At 46.5% G+C, this 24,314-nt stretch overlaps 2 protein-coding genes across 5 annotated transcripts in view; one reads left to right on the forward strand and one right to left on the reverse strand.

Annotated features, from left to right (window-relative positions):
• THOP1 (thimet oligopeptidase 1) overlaps nucleotides 1-10,756 on the reverse strand; it is a 94,457-nt gene extending 83,701 nt beyond the window's left edge. Inside the window, exons 1-2 of one of the 3 annotated variants that reach the window (XM_073546748.1) lie at nucleotides 10,607-10,756; nucleotides 9,243-9,443 (exon numbers count right to left, since the gene is read on the reverse strand). In XM_073546748.1, the coding sequence (XP_073402849.1) occupies nucleotides 9,243-9,443; nucleotides 10,607-10,619 (214 nt within the window). In that variant the 5' untranslated portion in view covers nucleotides 10,620-10,756. Of the gene's footprint in view, nucleotides 1-9,242; nucleotides 9,444-10,449 lie in introns of all 3 variants that reach the window. The other 2 variants (XM_073546742.1, XM_073546756.1) reach the window with 2 other exon arrangements.
• The window catches only part of SGTA (small glutamine rich tetratricopeptide repeat co-chaperone alpha), an 82,982-nt gene continuing 69,340 nt past the window's right edge, over nucleotides 10,673-24,314 (forward strand). Inside the window, exons 1-2 of one of the 2 annotated variants that reach the window (XM_073546776.1) lie at nucleotides 10,673-10,804; nucleotides 23,648-23,783. In XM_073546776.1, the coding sequence (XP_073402877.1) occupies nucleotides 23,684-23,783 (100 nt within the window). In that variant the 5' untranslated portion in view covers nucleotides 10,673-10,804; nucleotides 23,648-23,683. Of the gene's footprint in view, nucleotides 10,818-23,647; nucleotides 23,784-24,314 lie in introns of both variants that reach the window. The other variant, XM_073546768.1, reaches the window with a different exon arrangement.

Below are 24,314 nucleotides of genomic sequence, written 5' to 3' on the forward strand. Positions count from 1 at the left end.
ATCTCTACTGGTATTTATAGCACGCTGTTCCAAGCACAGATCGCCCCCCCCCCCCCCCCCGAGACATGACTGCAAGGCACAGATAGAATGCCAAAACAGTCGGGGGTCTACTAAAGAGCAGCATGTCTTTCATGGCAATGCTACTATGAAGAACAGCCTGTGGCTGAAGTTCATAGGAGACACTGATTTTTACTACATTTCATAATACTGTGGTATTGCAATATACAGTACAAGTAGGTTTAACAAAGTAAAAATAGAAATATAAAAACACACATTTACTATCCCCAAATGCATGCAAAACAGGTAAAAAGTGTAACGAGAAAAAATAAGAGTTGTATCAAAATGCCAGAATTAGGTTTTTTTGTTTGCTTTTTTAGTTAGCCACAACAATGCAAAGGAAAAAAAAAAGTCATATCCACTGCAAAGCTGGATCAGCATAAGGCCGGACTAAGAGACTTGCGAGTGCAGCGCGAGTCTCTCTCACCTCAATACCCGGCACTCGGGACCGGAGTGTCTTTCTATTTCTATAAAGCTGAATGCTCCGGTCCGAATCGCCAGTGCCGGCTATTGAGGCGCGAGTTTCTCGCATTGCACTCGCAAGTGTGACCCCAGCCTAAGCCACAAGCTCAGGGAGCAAAGAAAGAATGAGGAAAAAAAATAAAAATAAACACAGCTCCATCAACTAAAAATGAAAAATAGACATCTCAAAACAAGGTTACAAAAGATGGATTTTTGGTTCTTACCGTAAAATCTCTTTCTTGGAGCCTTCATTGGGGGACACAGAATACCATGGGTGTATGCTGCTGCTGCTAGGAGGCTGGCACTATGCAAAACAAGAACATTAGCTCCTCCCCGGCAGTATACACCCACCGACAGGCACTAGGCACTTCAGTTGGTGCAAAAGCAGTAGGAGAAGCAACGGAAACTCTCTAAACATATGTACCAACCCAACAGGGGACTCAAAGACCCAACACGGTACAATTTAAACAGGGAGGGTGCTGTGTCCCCCAATGAAGGCTCCAAGAAAGAGATTTTACGGTAAGAACCAAAAATCCATCTTTCTTTATCGCCTTATTGGGGGACACAGAATACCATGGGACGTTCCAAAGCAGTCCCAAGGGCGGGAACAGCAATAAGGAACGAAAGAACAGGAAAGGCTTAGGTCGGCCGGTGCGCCACCGCCGCCGGCAGAACCTTCCTACCAACAACCGCATCAGACGAGGCCTGGGTATGAACCCTGTAGAACCTCGCAAATGTGTGCAAGGACGACCAGGTCGCGGCCCTGCAAAGTTGCAGAGCCGAAGCCTGGTGTCGAACGGCCCACGAAGCTGCCACAGCCAGGGTGGAGTGAGCTCTCACTCCCGGAGGGGGCCGTTTTTCCTGAAGTCGGTATGCTTCCTGAATGGTAGAACGAATCCAGCGAGCAATCGTGGATTTGGATGCCAGAAGCCCTTTCCTGTGACCGTCAGAGATGACCAGCAATGAATCGGATTGACGAAGTGAAGCGGTCCTAGCGAGGTAGACACGCAATGCTCTAACAACATCCAGCTTGTGGAGTGACCTCTCAAGAGGGTGAGAAGGAGCCGGACAAAACGATGGAAGAACGATATCCTCGTTGATGTGAAAGGAGGAAACCACCTTTGGCAGGAAGGAAGGAACGGGCCTGAGAACGACTTTATCCTGATGGAGCACCAGATAAGGAGAACGGCATGACAAGGCCGCTAACTCAGAAACTCTTCTGATGGATGTAATGGCGATCAAAAAGGTTACCTTCCATGAAAGAAGTGACAAAGGAATGTCCTGGATGGGCTCAAACGGCGCCTTTTGGAGAGCGCCAAGAACGAGATTGAGATCCCACGGTTCTATTGGTGAATGATGAGGAGGAGCCACATGAGCGACTCCTTGGAGGAACGTCATAACCTGCGGTAAAGAAGCGAGCTCTCTTTGAAAGAGGATAGACAAGGCAGAAACCTGGCCCTTCAGGGTACTGAGAGACAGACCCGAATCTAAACCAGACTGGAGAAAACCCAGTATGGACGGAATGGAAAAGGCCATTGGAAAAACTTCTTTATCGTCGCACCAACGGAAAAAAGCCTTCCAACACCTGTGGTAAATGCGGGAAGAGGCTGGCTTCCTGGCTTTGATCATCGTCTGAATCACTTGGCTGGACAAACCTGATTCTCCTAGGATTGCGGCCTCAACGGCCATGCCGTTAAATTCAGAGACCGAGAATTCTCGTGGTAATGGGGGCCTTGTGAGAGAAGATCCGGACGGTCCGGAAGTCTCCAGGGAACGTCCGCGAGCATGTTCACCAGTTCCGCATACCAAGGCCGTCTCGGCCAGTCTGGAGCCACAAGAATTACCGGAACGCCTTCCGATTTTATCTTCTTGACCACTCTTGGGATCAAGGCAAGAGGTGGAAAAAGATAAGGGAGTTGGAACTGGGACCACGGGATTACTAGGGCGTCGCAAGCGACGGCTAGAGGATCTCTGGACCTGGCTACGAAGCGCGGAACTTTGTGGTTCATTCGAGATGCCATGAGGTCGACGTCCGGAGAACCCCAGCGCTGGCATATCTGATCGAAGACTGAGGGATGGAGAGACCATTCGCCTGACGCTAGGCCTTGACGACTCAGAAAGTCGGCTGCCCAGTTTTCCACCCCTGGAATGTGAACGGCGGAGATTGCTGGGACGTAACGTTCCGCCCAGCGCAGAATCCTGGCCACGTCTGACATGACTTGGTGGCTGCGCGTGCCGCCCTGATGGTTTATGTACGCCACAGCCGTGGCGTTGTCCGACTGAATGCGGATCAGCTTGCCGACGAGAAGGGGTTGCCAGCAAAGAAGGGCCAGAAAGATTGCTCTGATCTCGAGCAGATTGATAGGAAGAAGAGCTTCCTGAGGGTTCCAGTGTCCTTGAGCCGTCCTCTGATGAAAAACCGCTCCCCAACCCAGGAGGCTGGCGTCGGTGGTGATGACTTGCCACCGAAGCGGGAGGAAGGACCTCCCTTGTAGGGCTGATGTAGACATCGTCCACCAAGTGAGGGATTGCCTCACTTTGAGGGGGAGAAGGATTGGCCGGTCTAAGGACCTCGTCGTCTTGTCCCAGGCTGAAAGGAGGGACAGCTGAAGAGGACGAAGGTGGAACTGTGCAAAGGGCACTGCTTCCAAGGAAGCTACCATCTTCCCCAGGATTTTCATGCAGAATCGAAGGGGAATGGGCGTTGGTCGTTTGAGGGCTCGAATCCCTTTGAACAGAGCCGCAAATTTCTCCCTCGGAAGAAACACCCGGGCCAGATTCGTGTCGAACTCCATGCCTAAAAAGGTTAGACGCTGAGTGGGGCTGAGGACGGACTTTTCTTTGTTGACTAACCATCCGAGACGGTCGAGAGTATCCAGAGTTATCTGAAGACTTAGGAGACAGTCTTGACGGGACGAGCCCTTGATTAAGAGATCGTCCAGATAAGGGATGATGAGAATCCCTCTGGATCGAAGGATGGCCATGACCGTCGCCATCACTTTCGTGAAAACACGGGGAGCGGAGGCTAGGCCGAAAGGGAGAGCCGTGAACTGGTAATGATCGTCCTGAATCGCAAATCTGAGATATTTCTGATGTTGAAAGCAAACAGGGATGTGAAGATAGGCATCCCGTATGTCCACAGAGCAGAGGAATTCTCCGGGTTCCATGGAGGCTATCACCGATCGAAGAGACTCCATTTTGAAGTGAAGAATCTTCACGTGGCGATTGAGCAATTTGAGGTCCAGGATTGGCCGCAGGGAACCGTCTTTCTTCGGGACTACGAAGAGGTTTGAGTAGAACCCTGAAAACCGTTCGTCTGAGGGAACGGGAACAATCACTCCGGCGGAAAGACGGGAGGAGACGGCCTGAAAGAATCCTGGAATGTGGGACCGTTGTCTTGGAGGACGAGAAAGGGAAAAACGCCTGTCTGGCGGGGAAGAAAATTCGATCTTGTAACCGGATGCAATGATTTCTCTGACCCAAGCGTCGTCGACAACCGACAGCCAAGCGTCCACAAAAAAGGAAAGTCTGCCTCCCACCCTGGAAAAATTTCCAGGTGGGGGTGCCCCGTCACTTGGAGGCAAACCTACCGGAACGGGCACCTGAGGACCTGGAGTATTGTCCTCTAGATCTCCAGCGGGGAGCGGGCTTGTAAGAAGGTTTCTTCTGCTCTCGCTCCCTAGAAGCAGAAGGACGCTCTTGCTGGACAGATCTCTCTGTGGACGAGAACGGACGAAAGGGCCTAAAGGGCCGAAAACCCTTTCTATTAAAGAAGCGTCTTGGTCGAGACTGGGGGAGAGAAGTACTTTTACCCCCAGTGGCGTCGGAAATTATTTGATCCAGTTTGGCCCCAAAGAGCCTAGAACCATGGAAGGGCAGATTGGTGAGCGACTTCTTTGAGGTGGTATCCGCATTCCATGACTTTAGCCAAAGAACTCGGCGTACAGCTACTATATTGCTGTTAGCCCTAGCTACACAACCGGCCACATCTAAGGAGGCGGCTAAAAGGTATTTACCCGCGTGATTAATTTGATCTGCCAGCTCGTCCTGGGGAGCTGCCGCTAAGATGCCCCTGCGAAGAATTTTTGCCCAAGCCGAAATGACTTTAGCTACCCAGGAGGAGGCGAAAATAGGGCAGAGGGAGGCACCGGAGGCCTCAAAGATAGACTTCGCCAAGGATTCTAACTGCCTGTCCGTCGGATCCTTAAGCGATGCACCGTCTGGAAGGGACAGAACTGTCTTAGAGGCTATCCGAGAAACAGGAGGGTCCACTTCAGGGGCTTTGGTCCATTTAGAAAGCAAATCAGCCTCAAATGGGTACAAAACATCCAAATACCTGCGGCCTGAAAAACGTTGCTCAGGGTGCTCCCAATGTTTGGCTAGAGTAGTATCAAACTCGTAGTGGTTTGGAAAAGTTTTGGATGGAGGTCTTGACCGTTTAAATGGGACAGAACATTCCTGAGGAAGGGGCTTGTCCTGCTTAATCTCCAGGGTTTGGAAGATGGCTGAAAGAAGACTATCGACCATACTTCGTGTTTTAGACATGTCATCTGCTTCTGAACTAGATCCTGATTGTGGATCGTCATCTGACCCAAGGTCGTCCACTGAAGGAGACGGACCCCTGGGTGAAGCAGACGGGCCTAGCGAACTGGAAGACGAGCCCGATAGGAGACGCTTCCTGGAAATCCTATTCGGCCTGTCCCTCTGAAGGTCGCGGTCAGGAGCGGACGACTCACCCTGAGAGGCGGTCGGAGCAGCGGTGGCTGAAGATAGCTGAGGTGAGCGGTGGGCGGAGCTTAGCGGCTGAGCCGCAATTGGAGCAGAGATGAAGGAAGGGGATGAGGAGCCCTGTGATGGGCTAAAAAAGGCGCGAGGAAAGCGCGCTCAGAAAGAGGAGGAGGCGCTCTGAGAGTGGGCAACAAAGCAAAAGTGAAAGTAAAAAACCAGCGCCGGAGCCCCGTGATTAAAACGCCCAGGAGGAGAAGAGGAAGTCCCTGTAATGGAGGTACTGGCGCGCAGGAGAGCTGTGGGAAAACATGGCCAGCTATGAAAAACAGGGAAAGAAAAAACCCCTGTATTCAGCCTTGTAACATGAGTGGAGAGGCGCGCGGCTGGTAAGAGCGGCGCCCGACAGGCAGGGAGAGGGGCGGGAAATTCAAATCCTGGTGATGTCCAGCTGCCCACCAATGTGCCCTTTTGGGGATGCTGCGGGCTGGAGGGATCGTTCAGGCACCTACCTGAAGTCCCTGAAGAGGATGACCACAGGGGCCTCTCACTAGGGTAGTGGCCGCTGTCCTCTGTACCCGCTTTCTGTAGAAGACGGCATTAACCTCTTGATGGCGAGGGGAATCTTGCGATCGCCGTCTTCCTCTCAGCCCTGTCCCAAGAGAGGGGTGAGGAGGGGGATTTTTGGCAAGGACCAGCCACCTGTCCGCATCCCATAGCACCCGGAGGTGATAAGGGACAAAGTCCTGCCAGCGCACTGAGAGTTGCGATGTGGGATCACCACACTGCTCGCTCAGCCGCCTGATATGGGAAAGCAGAGTGAATTTTCACCCTGTTTCCCAACTTGAATCTGCAAAATAAAAGACAAGAGAATTAAAAAGTTCACACTAGAACACCTAAAGAAAGAAAAGGTTAATTGCGGATCTGGGAAGATCCCGGTCCGCCTCCTACAGACACTAAGCACAAACTGAGGTGCCTAGTGCCTGTCGGTGGGTGTATACTGCCGGGGAGGAGCTAATGTTCTTGTTTTGCATAGTGTCAGCCTCCTAGCAGCAGCAGCATACACCCATGGTATTCTGTGTCCCCCAATAAGGCGATAAAGAAAGTCAATTTCTATTTTTTTTAGTACCACTTAAAAAAAATAGCAAAAATTAAATTACTTTGGTATCACTCATTAAACCGAGCTCTTAAGACTCTTATTGCCAGTTCATTCTTACAGCACAATAAAAACAAAAGCCAAAAACTACTGCAGAATTGTGTTTTCAATACAATTTCACCATGCTTAGAATTGTTGCCCCTTCTAGCTTTCCAGTACGTTGAATGGTGTAATTCAAAAGTACAACACATCTCGCCATAAACAAGCCCTCATATCATTAAATGGATGCAAAAAAATAAAATAAAAAGTTATGGCTTTTGGAAGAATCAGAGGAAAACAAAATAAAAAAATAGCCTAGTTGGGAAGGGGATAAAAAACCTGTGATATAGCTCTATCATCAGAAAATTAAGACTTTATGGGTCTTAAAGGGACTGTTCAAACTGAGGATGGCCACTCGGTGCTTCATGGCAGGGTCAATCATTTAGGGTATGTGCACACGCTGCGGATTCTGCTGCGGATCCACAGCGGTTTTGGCTCTGAGGGTCGGCAGCAGATTCTGCTGCGTTGTACAGTACCATTATTTTCTATGGAAAAAAAAACGCAGTGCACATGCTGTGGATTTTTCCGTGGGTTACAATCCACAGCATGTCAATTCTTTGTGCGGTTTCCGCTGCAGTTTCACACCTTATCATTATGAGGTATGAAACCACAGGGCAAAACCGCAGGCTAATCCGCAGATAAACCGCAAGACTTTTGTCCTGCGGATTTTTCATCAAAATCCGCACAACCAAAAAACTACATGTGCACTTACCCTTATATACACCTTCCCACCTGCTTGTCTCCCATCTATCTTCGCCCTTCTCTGGCTCTATGAAGCCAGAATGGTCAAAGAAGAGTGGGAATGATGGAAACCAAGCAGGCAGGAAGATGTATATAAATGGCTGGGCTTACCATGGGGCTCTAGGCGGTGGAGCTTAGTTTGACCAGTCATTCTGTGTTGACAGAGTCCCTTAAAATACAGTGACATTAAGGGGGCAGTCAGAAGGCCATATAACAAGGACGACCATGCATTGCACAGACTGGCGAGCGGCTATCCTTACCTGAGCGTGACAGCATGTATTTCTATGCAGCTGCCATGGTCGAGTCAGGAGAGCCACTGGCCAGTCTGTGCAATGCAATGGTCGTTTGTGTTATATGGCCTTCTGACTGTGCTATGAAACAAAAACTTTTTAGGCGTTTTTAAAAAACCCACTATACACTACATATCTCTATGGGTAGGGTGACACCATCAGCCTAACTGAACAATGAGAATAAGGGCTTGTTCAGATGAGCGTACTCTATCGACGTGTGTGATTGCTCTCGAAGCAATCTTTTTTACTAGGGCTATACAGATTAGTTTTTTCAAACAGGCTAAGTGCCCTTTTAAAAATAAAACTACATTGCAGCTTTGCCTGGCCTCTTCTATATTTTGCATGACACTAGCTCACGTCCACAGGTACAGAAAAAAATGTATAAAAAAAAAAAACACAGATCCCACACAGATCTATCATATTGGATCAGATTTTTATGAATACATAGCAATTATTAAAATAGAAAACTGTATTTTATCTTGCAAGATACAGATGCAAAAAAAAAAAACAAAACACAAAAACACATGGACAGAACACGACAATATGAATGAAACCCGTTCCTTTCCATAAAGTCATCTGAACATGTTATTTATGCCACAGTCAATGGAAAAATATTTCATAACTTTGAAATACCGTATTTTTCGCTTTATAAGACGCTCCGGATTATAAGACGCACCCAAAATTTTGAGGCGAAAAATAAGAAAAAAATATTTTTTTAATAAAATGGTGGTGCTTCTTATAATCCATGCGTCTTATTGCTTACCGGGGGTGGTGGCTGCGGTGAAGCGGGGTCCCAGGGTCGCTGCTGGAGGAGGCAGGGGTGGGGTGATACTGCATGCCGCAGGAAGGGATGAGAGGGTGCTCCGATGTGCAGCGCGCTGCCAGGGGGTCTTATGCTGCTGCCGGTGGGGGGCTGTGCTGCTGCCAGGGGCTCTGCCGACATTTACCGGGTGTAGGCCGCAGGGGTGTCCAGCGGTGCTGTGGGTGTCTCCGGGTGCCCAGCCGTGTCTCCACGTGCCCAGCGGTGTCTCCGGTTCCCATCCCGGGGCTCTGACGACATTTTGCGACAGGCCAGAGCCCCGGGGCTCTCTCTCTCGGTTCCCTCTGTATTGACTCCTGCAATATGGCGGCCGCCACCGGGGGCGGCGCATGCGCTGATGGTGATCTCAGGACTGAGATCTCGGGAGATGAGATCTCAGAAATCTCATCTCTCGAGATCTCAGTCCTGAGATCACCATCAGCGCATGCGCCGCCCCTGGCGGCGGCCACCATATTGCCTGAGTCAATACGACGGTGGCCGCCATATTGTCGGAGTCAATACAGAGGGAACCGAGAGAGAGAGCCCCGGGGCTCTGGCCTGTCGCAAAAAGTCAGCAGAGCCCCGGGATGGGAACCGGAGACACCGCTGGGCACGTGGAGACACGGCTGCGCACCAGCAGACACCCACAGCACCGCCGGACACCCCTGTGGCCTACACCTGGTAAGGCATGTCCGCTTTGTAAGACGCACCCCCATTTTCCCCCCAAGTTTGGGGGAAAAAAAAGCGGAAACTACGGTAAATGGCAGACTTCTGTTTCCACCATTCCGCCAAGAAATAATTAAAAATAAAGAAAATTGCATTAAAAAAACTTATCTAGCAAAAAAAAAGGTCTCATAGCTGCTACATTGATGGAGGGAATAAAAGGTGTGTTATTCAACCATTAATCCCAATCCCAGAGGAGCGAGTTGTGTCCCCGGGGTCAGGGCTGCTCTTCCGTCAGTTAGCGGCTCACCTGCATACTCCACCTCCACGTCAGCCAGCGCCTTTAGTGTGTTCTCATAGGACACATGTTCCATCTCCAGGCTGCCCACACTGTCATACACACGCTTGGTTTTCTCAATAAGCTTGGCAGCCATTGAGCGGATTTGATCTGGAGTAAGATCCCATCGGAGCCGGTTATCTTCCTTCTTAGGAGGCAGTTCCATCATATGATCTAGAGAAAGAGAACATTCGGTCAGATCTCAACGATGCTGAAGTTGGTTTCCTATTCATCCAGTTTCTTATTTGGAAATTTCTTTTTTTCTGTTTTTTACAGGTGTAACAAAAATTTTTTAAAAAATACAACATAATACAACGCAGCGAGGCGCCCTGATGTGAATATGCTTTAAAAACAGCTACAAGTGTAACTGGCACAAAAATAGGCATCAACATGAGCAAGGAAGGGCGTTATTTAGAGGGTTAAAAGACTTTGGGCCCCTGATCTCACAGCACCATTACATACACAGTGATGCCCCGCATCAAATTCAGGTCGCAGCAGCCCGGCACAAATGGGTTCTGGGCATCAAAGTGGGCAAACAGCCAATCTTCACAGATTTGGGCCGAGCTACAGTGACCCGAGTTTGATGTGGGCCATCACTGTGTATGTAATGTTGGTGTGAGATCAGTGGCCCAAAGTCATTAAACCGAAAAACACCAATTACTTATTCAGATCTGTGAACAGTGGCCATTTGCCCGCTATGATGTCCAGACCACTTTTGCACCAAGCTCGACAGACCTGAATTTGATGAGGGGCATCCGGATCTGTGTGTCAGTGGCCCAAAGTCATTTAACTCTTTCAATGATAACAATATTTCTATAGCGCTAACATATTCCGCAGTGCTTTACAGTTTGCACACATTATCATCACTGTGCCCATTGGGCTCACAATCCGGAATCCCCATCAGTATAGGTTTGTGGGAGGAAACCCACGCAAACACGGGGAGAACATACGAACTCCTTGCAAATGTTGTCCTTGGTGGGATATGAGCCCAGGACCCCCGTGCTAACCACTGAGCCACCGTGCTGCCCGTCAGTGCCCACTGTGATGCCAGGTTTATAACTTTTGCAGCAGAATGTGTGTGCATTCCCATCAGCGCGCCTCGCTGTATCGTATCTTATTATTGTCATTAAACCTGTAAGAAAAAAAACACACAGAAAAAATAAACGGACTAAGAACCCACCTCCAGCTCCGAATAATAAACCCCACGTCAGCTCTCATCCCCCCTTCCCTAACAGAGAGCTGGAGGAGGCCGAGCACGTATAGTGTCACCGCCCCAGAGCACCGTCCCCTCCGGGCTCCCAGCCAGGCGACCCCACCTGTGGCGCTGCTACCGGTACCTGTAGGGGCCATGTGCTCGGTCTGTCACAGAAGCCTCCAGAGCAGCCGCGCGGTGCAGTGTGGGAGGAGCAGTCACGTGTGCGGGGAGGGCTCGGGCGTCGCTATAGTTCCCGTGTGTCACTGGCGCCTGCCGATGACGTCACTTCCTGCACCACATCAGCAATTTCCGCATCCGGTTCCAGGGACGGTGGTCGCATGTGAGTACTGCTGGTAAGAAGAACACTCCTTCATTCCCCGGGCGCCTTGTGGATGGACGCCACCATTGCGGCTGATAGGACGAAGGCTTCTGTATGCAGCACAAGGCAGTGGCTGATAACAGAGAGCGATAGACGTGTGCCCTGCACATAGTGCATCCTGGGAAGCTGTGTGACCAGTAACCCTATGGGGCAGAGTGTGTGTGGGAATGTGCCCACTAGCTGCCATGTGATAGTGCCGTGTAGGCGCCCACTCAGTGTCATCCCTCGTGGAGAGGCTCGTCTACATGGTGGCCGTGTGGCCCAGGCTTATGGTACTACTTAGGAGAGCGCATCAATATCAGAGTGGTGGGGTCCGACCCCAGTATAAGAGCAGCTCTGCAGTACACGGCAGTGGCCGCTACATAATAGGAAGAACTGCAGGCACATTGTATACATTCAGCCGGAGCATGTAACAGTCGTTTGGTGGGCGTCCGACCCCAATATAGGAACAGTTTTATTTTTTTATTTATTTTACTCATATAATTCCACAACGCTTTACAGACATTATCGGCATTGTCCTCCCTGATGGGGCTCCTAATCTACATTCCCCCTATCAGTATGTCTTTGGAATGTGGGAGGAACCTGGAGGAAACCTACGCAAACACGGGGAGAACATACACACTCCTTGTAGATGTGGTCCTTGGTGGGATTTGAACCCAGGACCCCAGCACTGCAAGGCAACAGCAGTTCTGCAGTATGGGACAGTGCCTGCTACACGATAGGCAGAACAATAGGCATATATAACAGTCGATTGGTCGGGGTTCGGCCCCATTATTGGAGCAGTTCTGCAGTACACAGCCACGCATGCTGCACAAGAGGCAGAACTATATAACAATAGGCACATTGTTTATATTCAGCCGGAGCATATGATAGTTGGTTGGTAGGGGTCCGATCCCAGTATAGCACCAGTTCTGCAGTACCCATCAGTGGCTGCTACATAATAGGCAGAACTACACTGCTCAAAAAAAAGGGAACACTTAAACAACAGAATATAACTCCAAGTACATCAAACTTCTGTGAAATCAAACTGTCCACTTAGGAAGCAACACTGATTGACAATCAGTTTCACATGCTGTTGAGCAAATGGAATAGACAACAGATGGAAATTATTGGCAATTATCAAGACACACTCAATAAAGGAGTGGTTCTGCAGGTGGGGCCCACAGACCACATCTCAGTAACAATGCTTTCTGGCTGATGTTTTGGTCACTTTTGAATATTGGTTGTGCTTTCACACTCGTAGTAGCATGAGACGGACTCTACCACCCACACAAGTGGCTCAGGTGGTGCAGCTCATCCAGGATGGCACATCAATGCGAGCTGTGGCAAGAAGGTTTGCTGTGTCTGTCAGCATAGTGTCCAGAGGCTGGAGGCGCTGCCAGGAGACTGGCCACAGTACACCAGGAGACGTGGAGGGGGCCATAGGAGGGCAACAACCCAGCAGCAGGACTGCTACCTCCGCCTTTGTGCAAGGAGAAACAGGAGGAGCACTGCCAGAGCCCTGCAAAATGACCTTGGGCAGGCCACAAATGTGCATGTGTCTGCACAAACGGATAAAAAACGACTCCATGAGGATGTCTGAGTGCATGACGTCCACAGAAGGGGGTTGTGCTCACAGCCCATGTCAGGGGTAGCTGTTTTTAAAATGGAATCAGTTTTAGGGGTTTTCCAATATACAGCACCCCCAAAGTCACTTCAAACCTGGATAGGTCCCTCAAAAAAAATAAATCTTGTACATTTCCTTGAAAAAAAAAAAAAAAAACCTAAAAGGCTAGCAAAATTAGTGTTTTAAAAATGGTGCTGATGTAAAGGAGGCATGTGGGAAATGTTATTTATTATTTTTTTTATGGTGTGACCATCTGGATTAAAGGGATAATCATTCAAAGTTTGAAAATTGTATATTTTTTTTTACATTTTTGTCAAATTTCTGATATTCTTTTTTTTTTTTTTATAAATAAACACAAAACATATCAACCTAAATTTACCATAATCATAAATTATAACAATCTCAAAAACGGTGGGGTTTGTTGAAGCGTTCCAGAGTTATCACCACATAAAGTGACATTGGTCAGAATTTAAAAAATTGGCCCCATCACTAAGGGGTTAAAACAACTTATGTATGAAACGGAGTCTAGTACACTTTGGGCCTGATTCACTATTGCACTTGGGGTTTTTTGTCTAGCGTTTTTCATCTGGGCCTTTATGTGTTTGCCTGTTTTTTGGTTTTTTTTTTAGTTTGTCATTGTGGGCACGGTATGAGGTTCCCATATGTTTTCAGCTTTTTAAAAAGCTGTGATATGTTTCTACTAATGTACTCCAGTCCCCCCTGAAATGTTTTCATGTATCGCTAGAATTTTGAGTATTTTAGCAGAACATGAAACTTATTGCTCCGAATAGTGTAAGAAAAAAATACATTAGTATTCATTTATGCAGGGGTGGTATTTATGTACATGTAATCAAAGTACATGTACCTAAGTACGCTGGCAGTTATAACATGGCAGTTAGACAGGGCAGGAGACAGGTAAGACACATAAATATATCTCTTCCCTGTACATTTGGGCAACCCCAAATATTTACCATATGCATTTGTATAATTTATATCCTGGCCGCTGCATTTACACACATCCACCGCCCTAGTATTAACTCTCTACACTCCGTCCATATTGGCCCCTCACTCCTTTCCTCTCCTATGTATAGCACTCACGCTCTTTTCACATTGCTACATAGCACAGATCCATTCAGTCCCACCATTCAACATAAGAGACGCTCTCACAAATCACTTAACCAGCTGCTCACTCTTTCTATCCTCCTTCTCCTAGTCGCAGGAGACATTGCTCCCCACCCTGGTCCCTCGTTATAGAAAGTCAAACCCCCCAACTGCTACACTCAGAAATCCCTCTAATCTTATTAATATTCCCTGCATGCCATCTGTCTCTCTTAATTGTGCACTTTGGAATTCTCGCTCAGTGTGTAACAAACTCTCCTTCATTCATTACTTTTTCCTTTCTAATTCTCTTAACCTCCTGGCTCTTACTGAAACCTGGATCCAGCAGTCAGACACTACCGCTGCTGCTGCTCTTTCATACGGGGGGACTACACTTCTCTCATACCCCAAGATCAGACAATATAGAGCAGGTGGAGGCGTTGGTCTGCTCCTATCATCAAAATGTACCTTTCAGGTTATCCCTCAAGTACCCTCACTTGTCTTTCCTTCTTTTGAGGTCCATGCCGTCAGACTCTACACTCCCTTCTCCATGCGAGTGGCGGTGGTATATCGTCCTCCCGGCCCCTCCCATCAGTTCCTGGATCATTTTGCCACTTGGCTTCCACATTTTCTCTCCTGTGACATCCCTACCCTCATCATGGGCGATTTCAACATCCCCATTGCTCTTCCCCTCTCCCCATATGCTACTCACCTTTTATCTCTAACCTCCTCGTTTGGCCTTTTGCAGCTTACTAATTCTCCAACGCATGAAGACGGGAACTCCCTCGACTTGGTCTTCTCTCGGCTTTGTGCAGTGGATGATTTTGCAAACTCCCCTCTCCCGCTCTCTGACCACAACCTTCTTTCATTCTCTATCAAGAACTGCCAGGCTGCTCAGGTCACCCCCCCTGCCCATATTTATAGAAACATACAGGCCATTAACACCCAGAAACTTATGAAGAACTTGCAGTCTTCATTGGCCCCTATCTTCTCCCTTTCATGTCCTGATTCTGCATTGAAGCATTACAATGAAACACTTCAAAGTGCCCTGGATGAATTTGCTCCTCCTATACATAGAACACCACAACACAGACGGCGACAACCCTGGCACACCCTGCAAACACTTTTCCTGCAGCGGTGCTCCAGGTGCGCCGAACGTCTGTGGCGAAAATCCAACCTACCCTAAGATTTCATCCATTATAAGTTTATGCTTCGAACATACAGCAGTGCCCTTCACCTCTAAAAACAAACCTATTTCAACACCCTCATCACCTCACTGTCCAATAACCCTAAACGTCTCTTTGACACTTTTCATTCTCTACTCAACCCAAGAGTGCAGGCCCCTACCACGGAGCTTCGAGCTGACAATCTGGCCAATTACTTCAAAGAAAAAATTGACCAGATCCGACAGGAAATTATCTCCCAATCCCCTCATACCATGCAGTGTCCTCCCTCCCCCACTGCATCTAGCTCACTCTCTGACTTTGAACCAGTCACAGAAGAAGAAGTAAGCAGGCTCCTTGCATCTTCTCGTCCAACCACTTGCACCAGTGACCCATTTCCGTCACATCTGCTCCAGACCCTTTCCCCTGCTGTCACCCCTCACCTAACTAAAATATTTAACCTCTCTCTCTCTTCTGGTATCTTTCCCTCCTCATTTAAGCATGCCATCATACATCCACTACTTAAAAAAACATCCCTCGACCAAAACTGTGCCGCTAACTATAGACCTGTCTCTAATCTTCCCTTCATCTCTAAACTCCTGGAACGCCTGGTCCTCTCACGTCTTATCCGCTATCTCTCAGAAAACTCTCTTCTCGACCCTCTCCAATCCGGTTTCTGCTCTTTACATTCTACTGAAACTGCCCTCACTAAAGTCTCTAATGATCTACTAACAGCTAAATCAAATGGTCATTACTCCATGCTAATTCTCTTGGATCTCTCTGCAGCATTCGACACTGTGGATAATCAGCTCCTCACTATGCTCCATTCAATGGCCTCATTAACACCGTTCTCTCCTGGTTCTCCTATCTCTCTGACCGCTCCTTTACTGTATCTTTTGCTGGCTCTTCCTCCTCTCATCTTCCCCTTACTGTTGGGGTTCCTCAAGGATCAGTCCTAGGCCCCCTCCTCTTCTCTTTGTTTGACCAATAGGGGCAGTATACAATCAGTAGATTTGGTTTCCAGTACCATCTCTATGCTGACGACACCCAATTATACGCTGCTTCTCCTGACATCACGCCAGCCTTTCTAGAAAACACCGGCAATTGTCTAAACGCTGTGTCTAACATCATGTCCTCACTATATCTGAAACTGAACCTGTCAAAGACTGAACTCCTTGTGTTTCCTCCCGCTACTAATGTACCTATACCCGACATTGCCATTTCCGTGTGTGGTTCTACTATTACTCCCCAGCAACATGCCCGCTGTCTTGGGGTCATACTTGACTCTGAGCTTTCCTTCGTCCCCCACATCCAATCACTGGCTCGCTCTTGTTATCTGCACCTCAAAAACATTTCTAGAATTCGACCTTTTCTTACTTTTGACTCTGCAAAACTCTTACTGTTTTCTCTTATTCATTCTCGTCTCAACTATTGTAACTCCCTTCTAATCGGTCTCCCTCTTACCAAACTCTCCCCCCTCCAATCTGTCTTGAATGCAGCTGCCAGGATCATATTCCTCACCAATCGTTACACCGATGCCTCTACCTTGTGCCAGTCATTACACTGGCTACCCATCCACTCCAGAATCCAGTACAAACTTATTACCCTCACCAACAAAGCCCTCCATGGCTCAGCACCACCGTACATCTCCTCACTTGTTTCAGTATACCATCCTACCCGCGCCCTCCGTTCTGCTGATGACCTGAGGTTAGCATCCTCAATAATCAGAACCTCCCACTCCCGTCTTCAAGACTATACACGTGCTGCGCCAATTCTTTGGAATGCACTTCCCAGGTCAATACGATTAGTCCCCAATCCTCATAATTTTAAGCGTGCCCTGAAAACGCATTTATTCAGACTGGCCTATCGCCTCAACATATTAACCTAATCTATCCCTGTGTGGCACAGCCAAAAGTTTTTTTTACCATAACCAGGTTCCCCGCATTATGTTCCCACATGCTTTATGCATCCATTAGCCCTCTGTGTCTGTACTGTTACACACTTAACACTATGGCTGGTCCATACTATCAGGGCAATTGTTACCACCCACCTTTCGTGTCTCCCCTTTTTTCCTCATAGATTGTAAGCTTGCTAGCAGGGCCCTCATTCCTCTTGGCATCTGTTATGATCTATGTGATTATTGTTATGCTGTAATGTATATTGTCTGTACAAGTCCCCTCTGAAATGTAAAGTGCTGCGGAATATGTCGGCACTATAGAACTAAAATTTATTATTACTTCTTGCTGCCTTTGAATGGAAACCATTGTGTTCTCATTCACAGACTGCAAATGAATATCTAGATAACATGGTGTAGAAATACAAAGGGGGTAATTCATTACTGTGCTTATGCCTAAAATCTGGTGGAAACACCTTATTAAGTCTCAATATTTGTGCGTAACTCATTAGTTGAGTACAGTATTGCAGCGGTTTCCATCTACATGCCAGTCTCGTCATAAATCGGGTCATTTTACACCATTGAGCGCGTCATTAAGACTGACATATGCTACTCCAGTCTGACTGATTCACCCCCAAAGTATATTAGGATGTTCTAAATGTTTTTACACTGATTATATCACAGATTTCCAGATGTTGGCTTGTCTGGCCAATGCTCAGTCCTGTCCCGTAGTGCATCTGGGCATAGCGTAGTGTTATGGGATGTTAGGCTGGAGTCACACACAACGATAAAGAAATCGGTCCGATTTTTACGGTCCAAAATCGCACAAAGGTTTCTTGACCAGTGATCCGTCTGTCATCCGAATTTCCTGTGATGATGCGATTTTAATCGCATCTAAACATCCGTTTGACATCCGTTTGCCGAGATTTTCTCGCAGGCTTGCAAAACGGACATATAATGGAGCCCAATGATAGGTTTTCAAGCACAAAGGAAAGAATAGATATAGACACATAGAATATATATATATATACAGTTGTGGCCAAAAGTATTGACACCCCTGCAATTCTGTCAGATAATACTCAGTTTCTTCCTGAAAATGATTGCAAACACAAATTCTTTGTTATTATTATCTTCATTTAATTTGTCTTAAATGAAAAAACACAAAAAGAATTGTCCTAAAGCCAAATTGGATATAATTCCACACCAAACATAAAAAAGAGGGTGGACAAAAGTATTGGCACTGTTCGAAAAATCATATGATGCTTCTCTACTTTGTGTAATTAACAGCACCTGTAACTTACCTGTGGCACCTAACAGAGTTGGCAATAACTAAATCACACTTGCAGCCAGTTGACGTGGATTAAAGTTGACTCAACCTCTGTCCTGTGTCCTTGTGTGTACCACATTGAGCATGGAGAAAAGAAAGAAGACCAAAGACCTGTCTGAGGACTTGAGAAACCAAATTGTGAGGAAGCATGAGCAATCTCAAGGCTACAAGTCCATCTCCAAAGACCTGAATGTTCCTGTGTCTACCGTGTGCAGTGTCATCAAGAAGTTTAAAGCCCATGGCACTGTGGCTAACCTCCCAAGATGTGGACGGAAAAGAAAAATTGACAAGAGATTTCAACGCAAGATTGTGCGGATGTTGGATAAAGAACCTCGACTAACATCCAAACAAGTTCAAGCTGCCCTGCAGTCCGAGGGTACAACAGTGTCAACCCGTACTATCCGTCGGCGTCTGAATGAAAAGGGACTGTATGGTAGGAGACCCAGGAAGACCCCACTTCTTACCCCGAGACATAAAAAAGCCAGGCTGGAGTTTGCCAAAACTTACCTGAAAAAGCCTAAAACGTTTTGGAAGAATGTTCTCTGGTCAGATGAGACAAAAGTAGACCTTTTTGGGCAAAGGCATCAACATAGAGTTTACAGGAGAAAAAAAGAGGCATTCAAAGAAAAAAACACGGTCCCTACAGTCAAACATGGCGGAGGTTCCCTGATGTTTTGGGGTTCCTTTACTGCCTCTGGCACTGGACTGCTTGACCGTGTGCATGGCATTATGAAGTCTGAAGACTACCAACAAATTTTGCAGCATAATGTAGGGCCCAGTGTGAGAAAGCTGGGTCTCCCTCAGAGGTCATGGGTCTTCCAGCAGGACAATGACCCAAAACACACTTCAAAAAGCAAGCACTAGAAAATGGTTTGAGAGAAAGCACTGGAGACTTCTAAGGTGGCCAGCAATGAGTCCAGACCTGAATCCCATAGAACACCTGTGGAGAGATCTAAAAAATGGCAGTTTGGAGAAGGCACCCTTCTAATATCAGGGACCTGGAGCAGTTTGCCAAAGAAGAATGGTCTAAAATTCCAGCAGAGCATTGTAAGAAACGCATTGATGGTTACCGGAAGCGGTTGGTAGCAGTTATTTTGGCTAAAGGTTGTGCAACCAAGTATTAGGCTGAGGGTGCCAATACTTTTGTCTGGCCCATTTTTGGAGTTTTGTGTGAAATGATCAATTTTTTGCTTCATTCTCTTTTTTGTTTTTTCATTGAAGACAAATTAAATGAAGATAATAATACCAAAGAATTTGTGTTTGCAATCATTTTCAGGAAGAAACTGAGTATTATCTGAGAGAATTGCAGGGGTGTCAATACTTTTGGCCACAACTGTGTATATATATATATATATATATATATATATATATATATATATATATATATATATAAATTCATACAGTTCTTCATACCAGAATAGCCGCTGAAACATTTGCCGGCTTTTGTAAAATCATTCCCCAACCCAATATGAAATGACACATGGTTTACATACAGTTAACCATTTAATTTCATGTTTTTGTTTTTTTATATGTCTATCACTAGTAATTAGATGAGGGTTTGTGTGTAAAATTTTGGAGTTGTAGTTGTAAGGGTATGTGCACACGCTGCGAATTCCGCAGCGGTTTTGGCCGCTGCGGACCCGCAGCAGTTTTAGCTGCGGTGTACAGTACCATTCAAATGAATGGTAAAAAAAAACCCGCTGTGTAGACGTTGCGGAAAAATCCGCGCGGATTTGCTGCAGTTTTGAAACCGCAGAAAGAATTGACATGTCAATTCTTTCTGCGGAATCCGCTGCGGGTTCCTATCTCCACCATTGTGGAGATGGTGAATCCGCAGGAACAAACCGCAGATAATCCGCAGGTCTTCCTGCGGTTTATCTGCGGTTTTTGCAAAATCCGTGCGGATTAATTCGCAGCGGATTCCGCAGCGTCTGCACACACCCTTAATTTAAGGGGTTAATTTGTTGTAAAAAATTGCGGGGACTCCAGCTGACGTCACTGAGGCTGCAGGGAGTCCCCGCAATTTTTTACAACGAATTAACCCCTTAAATTAACACCTACAACTCCAAAATTTTACACACAAACCCTCATCTAATTACTAGTGATAACCATTTCATGGTTTTTTTTATATGTCTAACTGTATGTAAGCCATGTGTCATTTCATGTCGGGTTGGGGAATGATTTTACAAAAGCCGGCAAATGTTTCAGCGGCTATTCTGCTTTGAAGAACTGTATGAATTATAAATAAATATATGTGTGTGTATATATAATATATATATATATATATATATATATATATATATATATATATATACACACTCACTGGCCACTTTATTAGGTACACCTGTCCAACTGTGTGTTAAGACTTAATTTCTAATCAGCCAATCACATGGCGGCAACTCAGTGCATTTAGGCATGTAGACATGGTCAAGACAATCTCCTGCAGTTCAAACCGAGCATCAGTATGGGGAAGAAAGGTGATTTGAGTGCCTTTGAACGTGGCATGATTGTTGGTGCCAGAAGGGCTGGTCTGAGTATTTCAGAAACTGCTGATCTACTGGGATTTTCACGCACAACCATCTCTAGGGTTTACAGAGAATGGTCCGAAAAAGCAAAAAAATCCAGTGAGCGGCAGTTCTGTGGCCGGAAATGCCTTGTTGATGCCAGAGGTCAGAGGAGAATGGGCAGACTGGTTCGAGCTGATAGAAAGGCAACAGTGACTCAAATTGCCCCCCGTTACAACCAAGGTAGGCAGAAGAGCATCTCTGAACGCACAGTGCGTCGAACTTTGAGGCAGATGGGCTACAGCAGCAGAAGACCACACTGGGTACCACTCCTCTCAGCTAAGAACAGGAAACTGAGGCTACAATTTGCACAAGCTCATCGAAATTGGCCAGTAGAAGATTGGAAAAACGTTGCCTGGTCTGATGAGTCTCGATTTCTGCTGCGACATTCGGATGGTAGGGTCAGAATTTGGCGTAAACAACATGAAAGCATGGATCCATCCTGCCTTGTATCAACGGTTCAGGGTGGTGGTGTCATGGTGTGGGGAATTTTTTCTTGGCACTCTTTGGGCCCCTTGGTACCAATTGAGCATCGTTGCAAGGCCACAGCCTACCTGAGTATTGTTGCTGACCATGTCCATCCCTTTATGACCACAATGTACCCAACATCTGATGGCTACTTTCAGCAGGATAATGCGCCATGTCATAAAGCTCGAATCATCTCAGATTGGTTTCTTGAACATGACAATGAGTTCACTGTACTCAAATGGCCTCCTCAGTCACCAGATCTCAATCCAATAGAGCATCTTTGGGATGTGGTGGAACGGGAGATTCGCATCAGGGATGTGCAGCCGACAAATCTGCGCCAACTGTGTGATGCCATCATGTCAATATGGTCCAAAATCTCTGAGGAATGCTTCCAGCACCTTGTTGAATCTCTGCCACGAAGAATTGAGGCAGTTCTGAAGGCAAAAGGGGGTCCAACCCGTTACTAGCATGGTGTACCTAATAAAGTGGCCAGTGAGTGTATATATCTATGACTGTGTGTGTATATGTATGTGTGTATGTGTGTGTGTGTGTGTGTATATATATATATATATATATATATATATATATATATATATCTACAGTGCCTACAAGTAGTATTCAACCCCCTGCAGATTTAGCAGGTTTGATAAGATGCAAATAAGTTAGAGCCTTCAAACTTCACACAAGAGCAGGATTTATTAACAGATGCATAAATCTTACAAACCAAAAAGTTATGTTGCTCAGTTAAATTTTAATAAATTTTAAACATAAAAGTGTGGGTCAATTATTATTCAACCCCTAGGTTTAATATTTTGTGGAATAACCCTTGTTTGCAATTACAGCTAATAATCGTCTTTTATAAGACCTGATCAGGCCGGCACAGGTCTCTGGAGTTATCTTGGCCCACTCCTCCATGCAGATCTTCTCCAAGTTATCTAGGTTCTTTGGGTGTCTCATGTGGACTTTAATCTTGAGCTCCTTCCACAAGTTTTCAATTGGGTTAAGGTCAGGAGACTGACTTGGCCACTCAAACACCTTGATTTTTTGCCTCTTGAACCAGGCCTTGGTTTTGTTGGCTGTGTGCGGTCATTGTCTTGTTGGAAGATGAAATGACGACCCATCTTAAGATCCTTGATGGAGGAGCGGAGGTTCTTGGCCAAAATCTCCAGGAAGGCCGTGCTATCCATCTTCCCATGGATGCGGACCAGATGGCCAGGCCCCTTGGCTGAGAAACAGCCCCACAGCATGATGCTGCCACCACCATGCTTGGCTGTAGGGATGGTATTCTTGGGGTCGTATGCAGTGCCATCCAGTCTCCAAACGTCACGTGTGTGGTTGGCACCAAAGATCTCGATCTTGGTCTCCTCAGACCAGAGAACCTTGAACCAGTCTGTCTCAGAGTCCTCCAAGTGATCATGAGCAAACTGTAGACGAGCCTTGACATGACGCTTTGAAAGTAAAGGTACCTTATGGACTCGTCTGGAACGGAGACCATTGCGGTGGAGTACGTTACTTATGGCATTGACTGAAACCAATGTCCCCACTGCCATGAGATCTTCCCGGAGCTCCTTCCTTGTTGTCCTTGGGTTAGCCTTGACTCTTCGGACAAGCCTGGCCTCGGCATGGGAGGAAACTTTCAAAGGCTGTCCAGGCCGTGGAAGGCTAACAGTAGTTCCATAAGCCTTCCTCTTCCGGATGATGCTCCCAACAGTGGAGACAGGTAGGCCCAACTCCTTGGAAAGGGTTTTGTACCCCTTGCCAGCCTTGTGTCCCTCCACGATCTTGTCTCTGATGGCCTTGGAATGCTCCTTTGTCTTTCCCATGTTGACCATGTATGAGTGCTGTTCACAAGTTTGGGGAGGGTCTTAAATAGTCAGAAAAGGCTGGAAAAAGAGATAATTAATCCAAACATGTGAAGCTCATTGTTCTTTGTGCCTGAAATACTTCTTAATACTTTAGGGGAACCAAACAGAATTCTGGTGGTTTGAGGGGTTGAATAATAAATGACCCTCTGAATAAACTTTTCACAATTTAAAAAAAAATTAAACAAAGAAATAACATTCTTTTTTGCTGCAGTGCATTTCACACTTCCAGGCTGATCTACAGTCCAAATGTCACAATGCCAAGTTAATTCCGAATGTGTAAACCTGCTAAATCTGCAGGGGGTTGAATACTACTTGTAGGCACTGTATATCTATTCTTTCGTTTCTTTAACATGTCAGTGTGATTTTACTGTATTGCTAAATGAATTGCCGGCTTTTTGTAAAGGACACCGGGTGCGATTTTATCACAAGTCACACATCTGGTCCGTTTGTAATCCGATTTTTTTTTTTTTTTTTTTTTTTTTCTCGCACACATAGACTTGCATTGGCGAGTCCGATCCAAAAATCGGTGACAATCGCAGCATGCTGTGATTCTCGGTCCGAGGAAATGTTCCGAAAAAAAATCGGATGATGGGAGCTGCCCCATAGAATAACATTGGGACGAATGCAATGCAATTTTTTTTATCGCATTGCATTTGTCTGATTTATTCGCTAGTGTGACGCCAGCCTTATGGTTATAATTATAACCTGACAAAACATCTTGCCGCTGCTTTCATGTTGAGTGATATTTCTATGTGTACCTATTACCCTGGTCTGGTCTGCATAGTAAAATGCCTGACAGTTGGCATCATGTCTTTGCAGGTGCTACTCTTGTGAGAACAGGAGTTTACATATACCATGGCAGAGAAGAAGCGTTTGGCATTTTCAATCATCCAGTATCTCCAAGACCAGCTTCATAATGGTGGACTTTCCTCTGATGCCCAGGAGAGTCTGGAAGGTATGGGATTTGGCATTACCATGGTTTGTTCCTTTATTTTCCTCACCACTGTGTTTCTGGTTGTTGTTTTTTTTTTTTTCAACCTTGTAAAGGCAAGGATCAGAGGACTTTGAAGCAACTGTCAGCAGCAGGAGCCCCTCCAGCAGTGTAGGGGTGTTTATTAAAGGGATTCTGTCAGCACCGAATGACTGTTCAAAGTCCTGCCTCCCAGAGCCAAATAGCAGGGATATATATAATTAGCTGAAGAGCCCGGCGTTGCCTGGGCATAGTAACCAACTGTGGTTAGTTATAGCAAATTATAATGATTATATTGCACATAAAAACCGTGCATATAATCCTATCCTGTGTGATACTGACTGCTGAGCAGTGTATGTATTCCTATTCTGTGTGATACTGTCTGCTGAGCCGTGTATCTAATACTATTCTGTGTGATACTGACTGCTGAGCCGTGTATCTAATCCTCTCCTGTGTGATACTGACTGCTGAGCTGTGTATCTAATCCTCTCCTGTGTGATACTGACTGCTGAGCTG

This window comes from Dendrobates tinctorius, unplaced genomic scaffold, assembly GCF_039654945.1.
Source record: "Dendrobates tinctorius isolate UK_male_01 unplaced genomic scaffold, ASM3965494v1 ptg000011l, whole genome shotgun sequence".
Taxonomy (NCBI): domain Eukaryota; kingdom Metazoa; phylum Chordata; class Amphibia; order Anura; family Dendrobatidae; genus Dendrobates; species Dendrobates tinctorius.